This window comes from Ctenocephalides felis, unplaced genomic scaffold, assembly GCF_003426905.1.
Source record: "Ctenocephalides felis isolate EL2017-DRISC unplaced genomic scaffold, ASM342690v1 CF-g0.4_SCAFFOLD_01886, whole genome shotgun sequence".
Lineage (NCBI taxonomy): Eukaryota > Metazoa > Arthropoda > Insecta > Siphonaptera > Pulicidae > Ctenocephalides > Ctenocephalides felis.
The window spans coordinates 77,042,695-77,057,759 of NW_020538040.1; the positions used below are offsets into that span (position 1 = coordinate 77,042,695).

The 15,065-nt window shown below is 30.1% G+C and overlaps 1 protein-coding gene across 1 annotated transcript; it reads left to right on the top strand.

The window, feature by feature from the left end:
* Positions 1 to 2,160: 2,160 nt before the first annotated feature.
* LOC113375370 (ADAMTS-like protein 3) lies at positions 2,161 to 9,179 on the top strand. Its single transcript, XM_026615306.1, has 13 exons — positions 2,161 to 2,235; positions 2,307 to 2,438; positions 2,730 to 2,900; positions 3,024 to 3,284; positions 5,096 to 5,240; positions 5,325 to 5,454; positions 5,649 to 5,751; positions 5,863 to 5,958; positions 6,261 to 6,419; positions 6,579 to 6,703; positions 7,152 to 8,475; positions 8,874 to 9,005; positions 9,114 to 9,179. Exons 1-13 carry the CDS (start codon positions 2,221 to 2,223, stop codon positions 9,177 to 9,179), a joined length of 2,859 nt encoding a protein of 952 aa, XP_026471091.1. The 5' UTR covers positions 2,161 to 2,220.
* The last annotated feature ends 5,886 nt before the right edge of the window (positions 9,180 to 15,065 follow it).

The following is a 15,065-nucleotide window of genomic DNA, read 5'->3' on the forward strand; positions in this document are numbered from 1 at the left end:
ACTTTGATCAAGTATTGTGTCAGAAATGTTCATCAGCAGATTTGGAATAACTATTAATTTAATTCATCTCTTTTAAAATTGCATTTTTTAAAACAATTTACTTTTCTATTTACTATTTTCAATTGTTTACACCTTTGCCAGGGCAAAGATTTAGTTGGTCTTTTTTATCCCACTCGCATGTAAGGGCTATATAAAGAGCTGTTGAGTCTAAATTAAAAATAACAATACATATTATAAAACAATTAAAAAACGTATACCTAAAAGTTATATTAAAGTCACGTAAACTAAACAATAGTGACGTAAACAAACACAACCAAAAACTAATAACAAAAAAATACTTTTGTTATGGATTTTCAAATATTGCCGTTTATCTTCCTATAATAGTAACGTCGTAAAAATTAAGGTGATCGGTTATACATCTTTTGTTAAAAAAGTTCTAATTTTACCTTTTTATCCGCGGATCTTTAAGCCCCGCTCTACCATATATATTTATTTGTTTAAAAAAGTTATGTTAAAAAGTTTTGTTAAAAAAGTTCTAATTTTACCTTTCTATCCGCGGATCTTTAAGCCCCGCTCTACCATATATATTTATATATTTATATATATATATATAATATATATAATATATATATATATATATATATATATATACATATATTTGTTTGCAAGTATATATTAGGCATGCGCAAAACAGTACGTCAATGGGTCAACCCCAAATAGTATAGCGTATACAAGTAAATATAAATAAGTGAAATAAGTTTCGATAATTATCAATTGCTGATAATTTTCAATACAATTCAACAAAAATAAAAGTTTTTTTTTTAATATCAGTAAATAACAATGTATTTAGTTGAAAAAATATCAATTAAATAATTTCATAAATTTTATCATTTAATTTTAAATATCTGGCGTATAAATGTTGAATACGAACTATTGATAAAATATTGAATGTTTTTTTATTTTCAATTGTTTGCTAATTATTATTGTAAAGTATCACCCCTCTGCTCAAACAATATTATTAAGTCTTCAAGAAAAGATACGAGTATGTTTGATGTTGGATTTAATTTGTATGTTAGAATTTAATTGTATTGTTCGTTTTAGAATTAATTTATAGATTTTTCCTACGTTTTATTTAATTATAAGAATTGTAGGGGTTTAAAATGTTTCTATTCTAAATATTAGAATTATTTATATGTCAGCATGACAAATTAGTTTGCAATCATTTTCAAAACAATAATTCATTTGGTGAATACATCTGATACTATTTAAATTGTCACTGTAATGTAAGTGATGATAAGAATAATGCAATTACTCGATAGATTCTTTCTTTTAATTTATCGAATAGATTATAATATTCATTTATTTATAATATCAAGTATCAAAATTTTTTCTTTTCATTTTTAAATGTCTTATCTAAACATGTGTATATACTTTGAAACAAATGCTTTGTTCGAATCCATGTTTTACACCAAAATAATCCTTAGGGATTTATTTATAGAATATATTTAATTAATAAAATAATTTAATTTATAGGATAAATGCTAACAATGCAGATAACAAAGTTCAAAATGTTAAGTATCAAAAACTATCCAGATTGGATCTCATAAATAATATCAAACGATGATTTATTTTAAGGTATGTTAATATAATTATATATATATATATATATATCTATATATTTATATATACATATATATATATATACTATATATTTATATGGGTGTGTGTACAAATAATTCTGTACTATCTCAATTCTATGCACTAGATAGACCATGTAATTTAGATATTATTTCTCGGATCATGGCGCAAATAAAAGTTGCTTGCCAAGATTTCAGTACTAGCACATAATTGTTAAAATAATGTTTCATTTATAATATAATATAGAATATCATTATATGAAGATGCTTATATTACTGTTTATCAAGTTTTTAAAGCAACTATTTGCCCGTATCATATTTTCAGTGTCTCTTTCCTACTTTATCAGTTTTTGTTAATTAAGTTTGAAAAAAAACCTTTATCATTTTTGGGTACCAAAAAATGACATTAGAAACATGTAGTAAACTGAACTATTAAAAATTCTTTATCTATTTCAGTAGGAGGTGAGCATTATGCAAATGCCAAATGTAGCTCTAAATTCTTATTACCACCTTATTCGAGTCTAAAAAACTCTGAAACCGAACAAATTAAGTCCAAGCATTGTTCGCTGTTTACTTTACCAACATGAGTTTTTCTATTGTAAGTCCTTTGAATAGATGAAAATTGTAAAAAGAATTACAAACATATTTTATAATTAATTGCTTTTGCAGATTGTATTTTTTATCAGTGTAGCAGTTTTGGCTCCAGCAGCTTGGTTAAATGATAATAATTTTGTCACAACAACACAAGATATAATTATATATGACAACTTTCGAATAGATGATAATTCTAATTCAAATTGGGTGAGTGTGACCGTATCTTCCATTCGGGTATTAGATATATAAGATAAATAGTTAAAAATTACAAAGCCAAATGTTTTTACAGAAGATAAAGATTTCTCCTGAAACCCATGCCTATTTTACAAAAATTGAAAGTAGTGATTCTACTTGAAATTATATTGAACAATAAGATTATATTCCACATTTGATTATTTTTTGTAATTAGATTATTGTGAGAACTTACAACAGATATTTCATAATTTGACGAAAATATATATTTAATTTAATGATCAAATTGTCAATATATCATCACAGACTGCCGCCTCAGATCACAATAAAGAATGGTATGATAGTTGGAGCAGATGGTCTCAATGGTCAACATGTTCGCGGTCTTGCGATGGTGGAGTTTCCCATCAGTTAAGGCGCTGCATTGCGGAACAAGGTTGTCAGGGAGAGCCATTACGTTACAAAATTTGCAACATGCAGGTGAAAAGATATAATTTTTAATTCTCATTAATAGTAATGTTTTCTTTTCCACTTTCTCGTATTTCGCATCATTTCAAATATTTCGATCTTCTCATCATCTAAATCTAAATGTATATTTTCTAGCCTTGTCCAGAATATCAAGATTTCCGCGCACACCAGTGTTCAGCTTACGATGGTATGCTCTATGAAGGTGTGCTATGGCTTTGGAGTCCTCATTATGACGATTCCGAGCCATGTGCGTTAACTTGCCGCGGTCGTCCAGCCGCTCAGGGGTCGTCAATAGATGAAGATGCTATTATGGTCGTCCAAATGGCGCCAAGGGTACAAGATGGAACGAGGTGCCGTCCTGGCAGTCTTGATATGTGTATTCATGGACAATGCCAGGTATGCATTAATTAGTAGAATAGAAGTTAATGCTATTATAAACTTTCCATTTCCATTTATTACCTTCCCGACGGAAAAAATCCGATTCTCTAATTTTATGTTTTTTCGACGTTTCAAGCCATTCTGAATCGAATGAGACCAAATTTGGAAAAAGTATGTGTGTGTGTACGTGTGTGTGTGTGTGCGTGTATGTGAACAGATTTTTTGCCGTAAATCATCGTTTTCTCAAAAACGATTGGACCGATTTCAAAAATTTAAAAGCCATTCAATGTATCTCGATAAGGACTAGCGTTTTGTGTGACGATCGGTCGAGCCGTTTCTTTGTAAATCGCAGAAAAGTGTAAAAATTTTCGTCCACGTCTTAGCCCGCAATTCTTAATCGACTTTGAAAATTCAAAAACCGTTCGAAAGATATTGGTTGGGAATCGTGATTAGTTTTTGGTAAAGATAGGCCGGGTCGTTTTCTTGTAATAAAGTTTTTTTTAAAAAAAAGTCGACGATTTTTATTATTATTATTTTGACGGTAGATACCAGTCTTCTAGATCATACTAAAATATTACAGCCCTACGACAACTCGTTTAGCTTTAAAAATTCGTCAAAATTTGCAAAATTGAGTATCGTTTTTTTGGCATTCGTCAAAATTAGACCTTTCATCAACGTTTTCTCAAAAACGCCTGAACCGATTTCAGAAATTTTAAAACCATTTGATGTATCTCGATGAGGACTATCGTTTGTCAGTTTTGTGCGACGATCTGCCAAGCCGTTTCTTTGTCATTTGGAAAAAAGTGTTCAACGTTTCGTCCACATAAGCTCATACTTCCGAATCGATTTTAAAAAATCAAAAACTATTCGAAAGATATTAGTTGAGAATGATACTGATTAGTTTTAGGTGAAAATCTACCGAGCTGTTTTCTTGTAATTAACTGTTGAAAAAAAATTAAACCAATTTTTATGAAACTCTTTCGGCGATATATATCATGGTCTTATAAAACTTACTGAAATATTACGGCCTTACGACAAGTAGTTTAATTTTAAAAATTTATCAAAGTTTGAGAAAATGAGTGGTTTTTGACGTTTGTTAAAATTAAAATTAGGCGATTTACTTGGTATAACGATAGAGAACGTGGTCTCAATGAACGATTAAAATCCTGCGGAAACTGATTCAATTATAAAAATTGTTGATTTGTGAAAATTCGCTTTTAGAAAATACTCCGAGTTGACGTGTTCGTTCGTTTTCAATTATGTGTAATACATCCACTCTGAATACTTTTAATCACTCATAAATTAATTTATTTTTTATTGATTAAATCGATTATTAACACATATCGGAAAGTTCATGTAACTTGCTTCAAGGCAAAATACCAATACCAACTAGTTAACAAATATTAGATAAATGAAATCAAGAAACAAGTTTATTTACAAAATCAATAAATAAAAGTACTGACCAACAAAGTTAAAAAATAATCTTATTTCTTCGAAAATGTGCATTCGTACTTTCAAAAACGAATCGAATATTTTTTATACTATATAAATATATATAATAATTTTTTTACTTCTTAAGATATTTTAATGATCAAAGTGTACTAAACGTAAAAAATATTTTCAGTATTTTATGATTCTATTAACACCCCAAGAAAAGTTAAAAAAAAAAACAAAAAAAGTTGAATATAAAGACTTCATTATGAAAGTTTGATATCAATATTATACAGTTTCAATAATTTCTGAAGAATCATCCTGCGACAAAATAATTTTTTTAAATATGTAGTAGCAAAGTAGGAAGTCTTTATAGAATAACTTAATTTATATTTCAGCATGTTGGTTGTGATTTGCGAATTGGATCATCTAAGAAGGTTGATGTTTGCGGCATATGCGGCGGTGATGGAAAGTCATGCGGTTTACCGCTTTACCATTGGGTTCTATCAACAATGTCCCATTGCTCGGCCACTTGCGGAGGAGGTAAATAATGTTTGATCAAAAATACATTTTACAAAAATATTAGCAGAGGCAATTGCAAAATAATTATATTAAAATATATTTCAGGTTACAAGATGTCCCGACCAACTTGTAGAAATCGTGTTACAGGGGTAGATGTAGAAGACCAATTATGCAATGAAACTCAAAGACCAGATATGCAAGTTATCCAGTGCAACATGATTAAATGTCCTGCTAAGTGAGTCAATTACACGTATAAATATATTAAAAACATTAAAAATATGATTACTAGATTAAAGAACTATGCAGGATTAAGACTATATGTAATGACTTAGGTTACCCACATGTGAGATTATTTTACTAGTTGAACTATTTAATAAACATATAAGTGATATTTTATGTTATACAAATAATTAATATTGTTAATGATAGGTGGATGGTCAGCGAGTGGGGCGAATGTTCTGCATCATGTGAAGGCGGCGTGAGAATAAGAGTTGTGAACTGTGTGGAAGAAGATAATGGAACAATAATTAAAGTAAATATATTTTTTTCACATTAACATTAGATTAATAAACTATAGAAATTTTCAATATATAATTAATAGTAATATACACCCAGAAAACAATATACATATTGTTATTTGCAGGTTCCAGATAGCAATTGCAGGTTAGATCGTCCGCGAACGCAGGAGCCCTGCGGCCTGAGAGGCTGCTCACGTTGGGAAACGCGAAATTGGTCTGGGGTAAGCTTATTATATTTAAGGATATTTTTTAAAGAGATAATTGACTTTTTGTCATATACTATAAGTTTGATAAAGTTTTGTAAAGTTTACTTATATTTTACTTAACAAAAAATATATATAATAAATAGGACGAAAAAATTACATTTATTGAATTGAATGAGTTACAAACTGTATTTGTTGATCACGATCAAACACTTACACAAACACCGTGTAGATGAAGATTTCAGAACTATGAAATGTTTTTAATTGATAATTTCCGAAGAAAATGGTTGTATATCAAATATAATTTTTTTCTTCCTAAGTGCTCTGTTTCCTGTGGTTCTGGAATTCGTGTTCGCGGAGTGGAATGTGTAAATTTGGATGGAGCTATTGATCAGAACTGCGACGAATCCAAAATGCCAGAACGTATGGAAGCATGTAGTACGGGAATTGCATGCCCTATACAACACCATCTCGAATTGGTAAGATAATGGAACATTTTCAAATATATATTTTTATTGGAATATTTAAATAATAAATGATGATTTTACTTATAAGCAAGATATTTGAGTTTATCATATTTACGCTCAATTTTAAGGACATTTACTTTATGTTCACTCACAATCTAATTTTTTTTCTAGGATAATGAAAAAGAAAAGGATCGTTCATCTAGTGCTTTGTATCATACTCAACCATTAATTCAATTATTTCCTCCTGCTGTAGCGGAAAGGCTTATGGCAAAGCAAGCTGCACCTTCAGAAGCAACGTAGGTTTTCAATTTAAAAAATAACTTTATAAATAAATTCAATGCCATTACATATAAAATTATATTCATGATATTTTGTATGATTTCATTTATAGCATGAATATTTTTGGGTTTGAATTTTTTAACATGTGTGAATGGTTATATCAAATATTTTTCAAATCTCTTTCAAAAGCAAAAAGAAACGATAGTATATTGAACCATAAAATAAATTATAAAAAACAATAATATCTTATTGATATTTTTGCTATTCAAGGTCTTACGTGTGTTTGTGTCTACGTATATACAGTTTCATGATATCGTATTAATCAAAAATAATTAGCTTATCAAAAATTTGCAAAATGGTTTCAAACTTTATAGGTTTAAAACATCAAATTTTATAAATAATCGATAAGTTCCAACAATTTGCTTCATCACAAGATTTATTTGAGTATTTCTCTGAATATTTCAGATTTATAAAAGACTATCAATGGAGTGCATGTAGCGTTACGTGCGGAGAAGGAGTTCGCCGTCGCGAGTTTCACTGTAAAATATTTCTAGAATTTTCTCAAACAATAGCAATTGTACCAGACGAAAAATGTCCGGGCATAAAACCATTACCAGAGACCGAGCGATGCACACTAGAGCCGTGCTCATTTGCCTATGGATTTAGCGATGCCGCCTATCCTAACGATTTGCATAGCGTCCGTGTTGCCGGAACCCCCGGTAAAACGTATTCATGGCAAGAACAAGGCTACACACATTGCAGTGCCTCCTGCTTGGGTGGTGTTCAAGAACTTATCATCAATTGTGTACGTGATGACACTGATAAAATAGCTTCACCTTACATGTGCTCGCCCGAAACGAGGCCAGAGAATCGAATCCGAACATGTAATGATCATCCATGTCCGCCACGGTGGAATTATTCTAATTTTCAACCATGTACAAAGTCTTGCGGTATTGGCATTCAAACTCGTGAAGTTAATTGCATACACGAAGTAACACGCGGGGGTGGAAATACTGTCGTAGTTCCTAATAATATGTGCCCACAGCCACCTCCTCCCGACAGACAATACTGCAATGTATTGGATTGCCCTGCGAGGTGGAAAATTGGTGAATGGGGAAGATGTAATAAAAGCTGTGGAGGAGGTATGAAAATGCGGCATGTCAGTTGTATGCAAGTCATGGCACAAAATCATGAAGTTGAAAGGCCTGCAAGCGCCTGCGCTACCGCCAGACCACAAGATAGAAAATCTTGCAATAATAAAAATTGTGTTTCCTTAGATAAACCGCACATAGCAATGAATAATAGTTCTTTTATTCAGCACGATTTAAAACGCAAAAAGGTTACGTTAAAAATCGGAGGCGCTGGTACGGTATTTTATGGGACTCACGTTAAAATAAAATGCCCAGTCAAAAAGTTTAATAAAACACGTATACTCTGGACAAAAGATGATAGTCAAATAACAAAGTCAAACAAATATCGAGTTTCGCGAAAAGGCGTCTTACGTATACAGGAAGTCACATATCGCGACGGTGGTATTTACACATGTATCGCTGGTCAGTCATATGCAAAATTTGTGCTGGCAGTGAAGACAAAACCGGGTGAATACAGTAATAGCAAAAAATTCGATGCCGGACAGCATCGAACAGGTGATAATCAAGCTAAACTGTTATATCAACCGGACGATGAAAGCAATAAAGAAAGCAATGAACCAAAAAGTCCAAAACCGCAACGTACAGCTGCCAATAGGATAGTTATTACAACAATTTTGCAATCTGAAAATAGTACAGAGGTAAATATACTTTAGAATTAAGAGCATGCGTAACATCTATATAATGCTTCAATACTTAAAAAAAAAATCGATACTTATATATACATATTTTCTTTAATCTTTTATAATAATTAGTTTTTATACATAATTTTACATAATATTGCATATTAATTTGTAGTCTGATAATATCAGCTGAGTATTTATAAAATTAAATTGTTAAAAAAACTAACGCGGTTTGAAAAAGGTTGGAAACCACTGGTTCAAGTATTTATTGACTCGCTTTATTTATTACATATTTAAGTAGCACTAGCAAAATATACAATATTTTATAACAAACTTTATAATATCCGTAATTTTAATATATTGCACGTAATCTCGATATATTGCAAAATTTTTACTATGACTGTTCTGCAAAGAAGAAAGCTCTTTCGTCACATATTTTCGAGCAAAACGATGGTAGCGACACAGCAGCACCCGGAAACGTAGCAGTCGCCGCAAGTTCAGCTGAACGCCCTGTGCCTAATATCAGCATGCTCATTTCCACTTTAAAGGCAAGTTAATCGTTATAATGTAACTATCGTATTGTTATATATATATATATATATATATATATATATAATATATGCTGATATAACTAATAAAGGTTTCTTTCAATATAGATGCTCATAGCAAGTGAATTGGCTCGACTACTTGGCAACCAAAGCAATTATGAAAATAGTAGTTAAATTTAATGTATCAACCAATTCTGTAATAAAGTACTTCATTTAACTCAAAAATTGTAATCAATTTAATTTAAAATAAATTAATATCTACGCGAATTATTATTTTATCATTCGTCGTTATCTTTATATCTTCAATAATACATACATACACAACCGGTCAAAAGTTGGGTACACAATGTTTATGAAATGTACAACAAACGATGGTTTTCTTCGTTCATTGTCTTTTATTATCAATATTTATGAAAAAGTAATCACTGTAAACAAAATATATGTCAACTCACAAAAAAACCTCGTATCTATATTTTTGCTTCTCCGAAATATCCGTCTTTTGTTCGTATAACAGCAGCGCATACTCTGGCATCTTTTCAATCAATTTATGCAATGATTTCGTCATTATTTCATTCCAGCGATTCTTTAGGAATGTCCAAAGCTGTTTTGTATTAGTTGGTTGCAATTTTCTCAATTGTCTGTCCAACTCGTCCCACAGCAACTCATCTGGCGACTGAGAAGGTCATTCCATATATTTGAGTTCTTTGCCAGCAAGGCATCCCCAGACTAACACTGATCCTCCACCATATACAGTATATAAGATTGTCAAATATCTCCCTTCCGCCTTGCCTTTTTGTATTATAAACCAAGAGCAAAAAAGCGGAAGGGAGATATTTGACAACCTGATATATATATATATATATATATATATATATATATACTTTTCAAGTAGGCATACATACAAATAATGAAAATAGATTCCAATTTGACTCTTTTTCTGTAAAAAAAATATTTTGGTACAAACACAAAAAAATATAATCAATAAAAATAATACTTTACAACAACCCTGTTAGTGTAAAAATAGAGAATACTGAATTCGAAAAATCTAAATAATAAGATAGATAATAATTTCGACCATCACGCGACGAAGGGTTGATTTGATTGTCATAAATTGTCTACTGAATTTTGGGCTGTTATCGGCTGTTATTAAATTTTTTTTTTAAAACTGTTTGGATCTCAAACAATTATTTAACCGATTATTAAAAAAGACATACTTAAAACAATTGATTTAACATAACTGTTAAACAGATATAATTGAAACCATTCAATAAGCCGTATAAAAAACCACTATTCAACCCAATAAGAACTTTGGGCTTGCAAAATGTTATTAAAATCTTGATATTTATAACATTTGCTATAGTGATTATTATATGTGTATAAATTGTATATACATATATAGGGTAGGACAAGGCTTAAAGGTCTGCAGATAAAAAGGTCCACCACCGATATCTCAAAAACAAGTGAAGTTAGGAATTGTTTAACCAGCCACTACATCTTAATTATTACGACGTCGCTATCAAGGGATAAACGGAAATCTTTGAAAATCCATAACAAGAGTATTTTTTGCGTTTTTAGTTTTTTGGTATTGAGCATTATTATTTAGTTTATGTGACTTTAATATAACTTTTATGTATATGTTATTTAATTGTTTTATAATATGTACCGTAATTTAGACTCAACAGTTTTTTATATAGCCTTTCTAAAAGCTTACATGTGGGTGAGATAAATTAGACCAACTGAATTTTTATCTTGGCAAGGGTGTAAACAACAAAAAATAGTAAATAGAAAAGTAAATTGTGTTAAAAATGCATTTTTAAAAAATATATTTAAATTAATAATTATTCCAACTCTACTGATGAATATTTTTGAATCTTTGAATAGATATGCAAATTTTATATTTCAATTTATATTTTGCATTGAGTGAATAATATAGCTATTATTTCGTAAACTCCTTTTAAATTTAAAATTAAAACATTGGATCTGTTTGCCCTATAGCTTGCCCCTTTTTTTACCCAGCCTCTGGAGTAAAAAAAGACCAATGACAAATTGTAGATTTTAAAGAGCATTTCTTCATTATAATGCACAGTATTTACTTAAGACTTACAATGCATATTTTCTACAAAAATATAGTAAAAAATATACGTTTTTTATACAAAAATGTGACTTTTAGTCATTTTAAACTGTCATAGAGTTTGCATTTGTTTATTGATGTCGATATATCATAGCTCATACGTCTGCCTCACATTAAATATCCGTATATAATTCGAATTCAATAAATCCTTTCCAAATAATTATGTTACGCGAAGATATCGAACAGCTTTCGCAGTACTACCAGATCTATGCAAACATTTTAGAGGGAAGAGAGCTTTTAACGGCCGCAGTGGATACATATGCAGTCATTAAAATTGGCAGTTCAAAGAAACGCACTAAAGTTCAAAGAAAAACTGATAGTCCATATTTCAATGAGGTCACTAGTTCTTATTTAATGAACGCATATAGTAATTTATACGAATAGGAAAATTTATTGAAATGGAAGATGAATATTTTATGTTTTTACATTTGAAAATGGTCATTCGGGCATATCGTGGTCATTTGGGCATATTCTACAAGCAAAATATGTAGTGGTTTGTGAATACTTGGGTGCGTATATTACGAAAACATATTAGAATAGAACTGTTCTTTCAAAATTTCTATAGTTTAAGATTTCTATAGTATAAGCTTGGATAGTTAAAATAACATTCAGTGACTATTGACAACCACAGCCAGAGAGTGGGTGTGTGAAAAAAGCGAGGACAAAAAATATATCAGCATAACTTTCAAAGTTCATATATTAAGAATTCTTAAAATAGGGTTTTAAAACAATATGCAAAAATATTTTGAACCTGTTGATAAAATTAATACTATAACAATGATTTTAACTGTTATACTAAAAATAAGTTTTTTGACAAAAAATCTAACTTTTTAAAAAAATTCAAACATTTTCAAAAAAAATCAAAAACTTTACAGTTAGATGTTTGGTGAGGGAGGGGGGGTAATTTGGAATATCATCATGTATCACTAAGGGGGAGGGTGGTCCAAAAACCCTTAAAAACTCGCTAAAGTGATTCATGTACGCCCCCTTACTGCTTCATGTGCTAATGTACTAAAGAAGATGAAACGATTTATTTGTGTACTGCTTTTTTAAAAAATAGCATCTCAGTATTCTTTACCCTATTTGTCATTTTTCCGTTGCTTTATGAATAAAATGGTTTTTGTGATAGGTTGCATTTTTCTTTAATTAATATGTTTTAGTTCGAACTTAATTCAATTACTTTGTTACGGTAGTCAATGAACCAAAGAGTAGAAACTATTAAGATTGGTCATAATATCATTACAAAACAAAACATCATGCCATTTTGTCCGCACTTCCCCTAACTAACGGGTTTGGTCATTCCTAAGAGTAAAAAAAGAGAATTGAAAAAAACATAAAATTTAAGATCTGAGAATTAAAATCGATTAAGCAACTCGCTATATTTTAGTTTTTATCGCAGCATTTTGTATTTGATATCTACACGACGTTGGACAACCTCTTGCGAACCCCAATCACTTTGAATGTACTGCAGAGGACCTTCTGCATGAAGGGCGATAAAATTGTAGGAAGCGCTACATTGGATATTGCTTCTGTATGGAAACAAAGTAGTTAAGTACATTGAAAACAATAAATATTATAAACAGTATTTTATTATTTATATAAAACACTACGTAAAACGATTATAATAAAAAATAGTGGTATATAGCATCGTGCCTTTAGGCAAATTGCAGGAATTCTCGTACCAAAAATTATCTTTTTTATAAAAGATTTTTTTTAAACTCCGAAAAAATCGATTTTCGAAAATTTTGAAATTTTTTACTCAATCTCTAAAACCGCCAGACCTGCCTTCCCAAAAATTTAACCTGATCAGCAAGTCTCCTTATCAATATTTGAATATTAATTTTTGAATCATTCAAATCGGTTAAACTGTGTTCTCGAAATCGTCGACGAAATTATTGTATCCGCACACACACACGTACACACATCCATTTTTTCTAATTATAAAGCATGCCAAAATGCTCAGAAACCTTTGACACGTAAAGATACATAATTTTTTTTATTTTCGATTTCTTTGAGATCACTATAACTCACCCTAAGGGAAGTTAATAACGAAAATTCTACTATGCTTAATAATTGTTTTGTTCTTACGGCTATTACGGCTATACGGTTGTATTAGTATGTGAAAAGATATATAATAGCACAAACAAGTTTGTTTTTTAAAACTTCATGGAGTAATTCAACTGCTTTCATTATTTTGAAAAACGGCTTAATATGTGTAATATAGTAGGTAACTAGCTATAACATCTGATTATAATATAACAATCTAAATTCTATAATTTTAATGTTCATTAAATAAAGCTTTGTTCTTTGGCATTAAGACTTAAATTAAATTGACCATATTTTTCCAAGTCAAAACCGGAACAGTAATTTTTAGTTATGTTAATCTGGGACGGAGAAGGAAGGCCTATGCTAAAAATTTTAATATGATTTGAAAATAACAAATACTATTTAAGAATGCAATAAAAATTTGTCTTTTTTAATTGAATCAATTTTTTTAAATCAGAATTACTGAATAGGAACTTTATTATTCGATTATATGTTATATTTTATCTTATATTTTTGGCTCTACATATTTTTTCAGCACTTAAGCTTTCTATAAAATTTTGTTCATGTATCTTCATAATTATTTAAAAATGATAAGCGCTTATTCCAAGTAGTCAAAAAGTACATTTTCATATTTTTTTCTGAAAAATGAAAATAAATATAGTTGAACATAACATTTTCAGATATTTGATGGGTAGTTGTAATTTTATTATCAAGTAAGATCATATAAGAGCGGGACAAATATTGCTCTTAGAAAAACCCGGGACACAAGGTGGAAATGCGAGACTTTCCCGGCTAAAACGGGACGTATGGTCACCTGACTTAAACATATTGAATAAGATAATATTGAAATAACATTTACTAGAAACCAGTTACTATACCAATTTAATAATAATAACTATTTGAAAATAATCCTTTTGATCATTGTTTCTAATAGATCGGCAGTTCTATCACAAGTGGGCTGTCCTCAGTACTAATTACAGCGGAACCGTTAGACCCGCCGGATATCTGCTTGTTGATTTAATTGTATTGGCAAAAGATGAAATAATCTATAATAAACCCGTTGTTCCTCATACAGAAGATATATTGAGGTAATTAATCGCATCAAAAATTAATGTAATTGATTTATCTTAGATGAGTTAATAAATTATTCCTTATTAAATTATTCATACTTATTGTTATTGAGAAAAAAAATATTTTACTACTAATTAATTATATTTTTACGCACTGAAAAAAAGATATGATTAATTTCTGAAGGAGAAGTTTATTTCTAGTAGAAAATCCGACTTGCTTAATCGGTTGAGTCTATAATTCTAAAGACTTGGCCTCTCAGTCTCCTGTAAAATAAATCATAACATAGCTACGCTATGTTACCTAATGTCTTGGTATTAAAAACTGCCAAAATCCTATGTACATGCTGTGCAGCCAGGCGTTTTATATATAATACCTAGCCTAGAAAACGCACAAACGTCAAAAAAAGAATATAATCATAACTGCATCTTTATGATGTGTCATAATAACACACGTGTAAACCTAAATTTTATGTGTAGAACGCCTGAGCATAGCAAATACATTTTGGCAGTTTTTAGTATTTAGAAAAAAGGTTAACGAGGCGTTTCCATAACAACGCTAAATTGTGGTCTATTTTACCGGAGAATTGGCCTATAATAAATATGTGTATGTGTATGGAAGCTAAAATTTGTGTGCTAGTCGAGTCATTATAGTAAGTTCACCTCTGAATTCGTGATACCCAACTGTAAGTCTGTAAATACTATGTAAATCTAAAAGTTGTCTCAAAATCTACATATAGTACGTACAATAAACAGTGGTAAGTGGCATTATACATAAAAAACGACAATTTATATCAATTCTGACGGCACAAAACT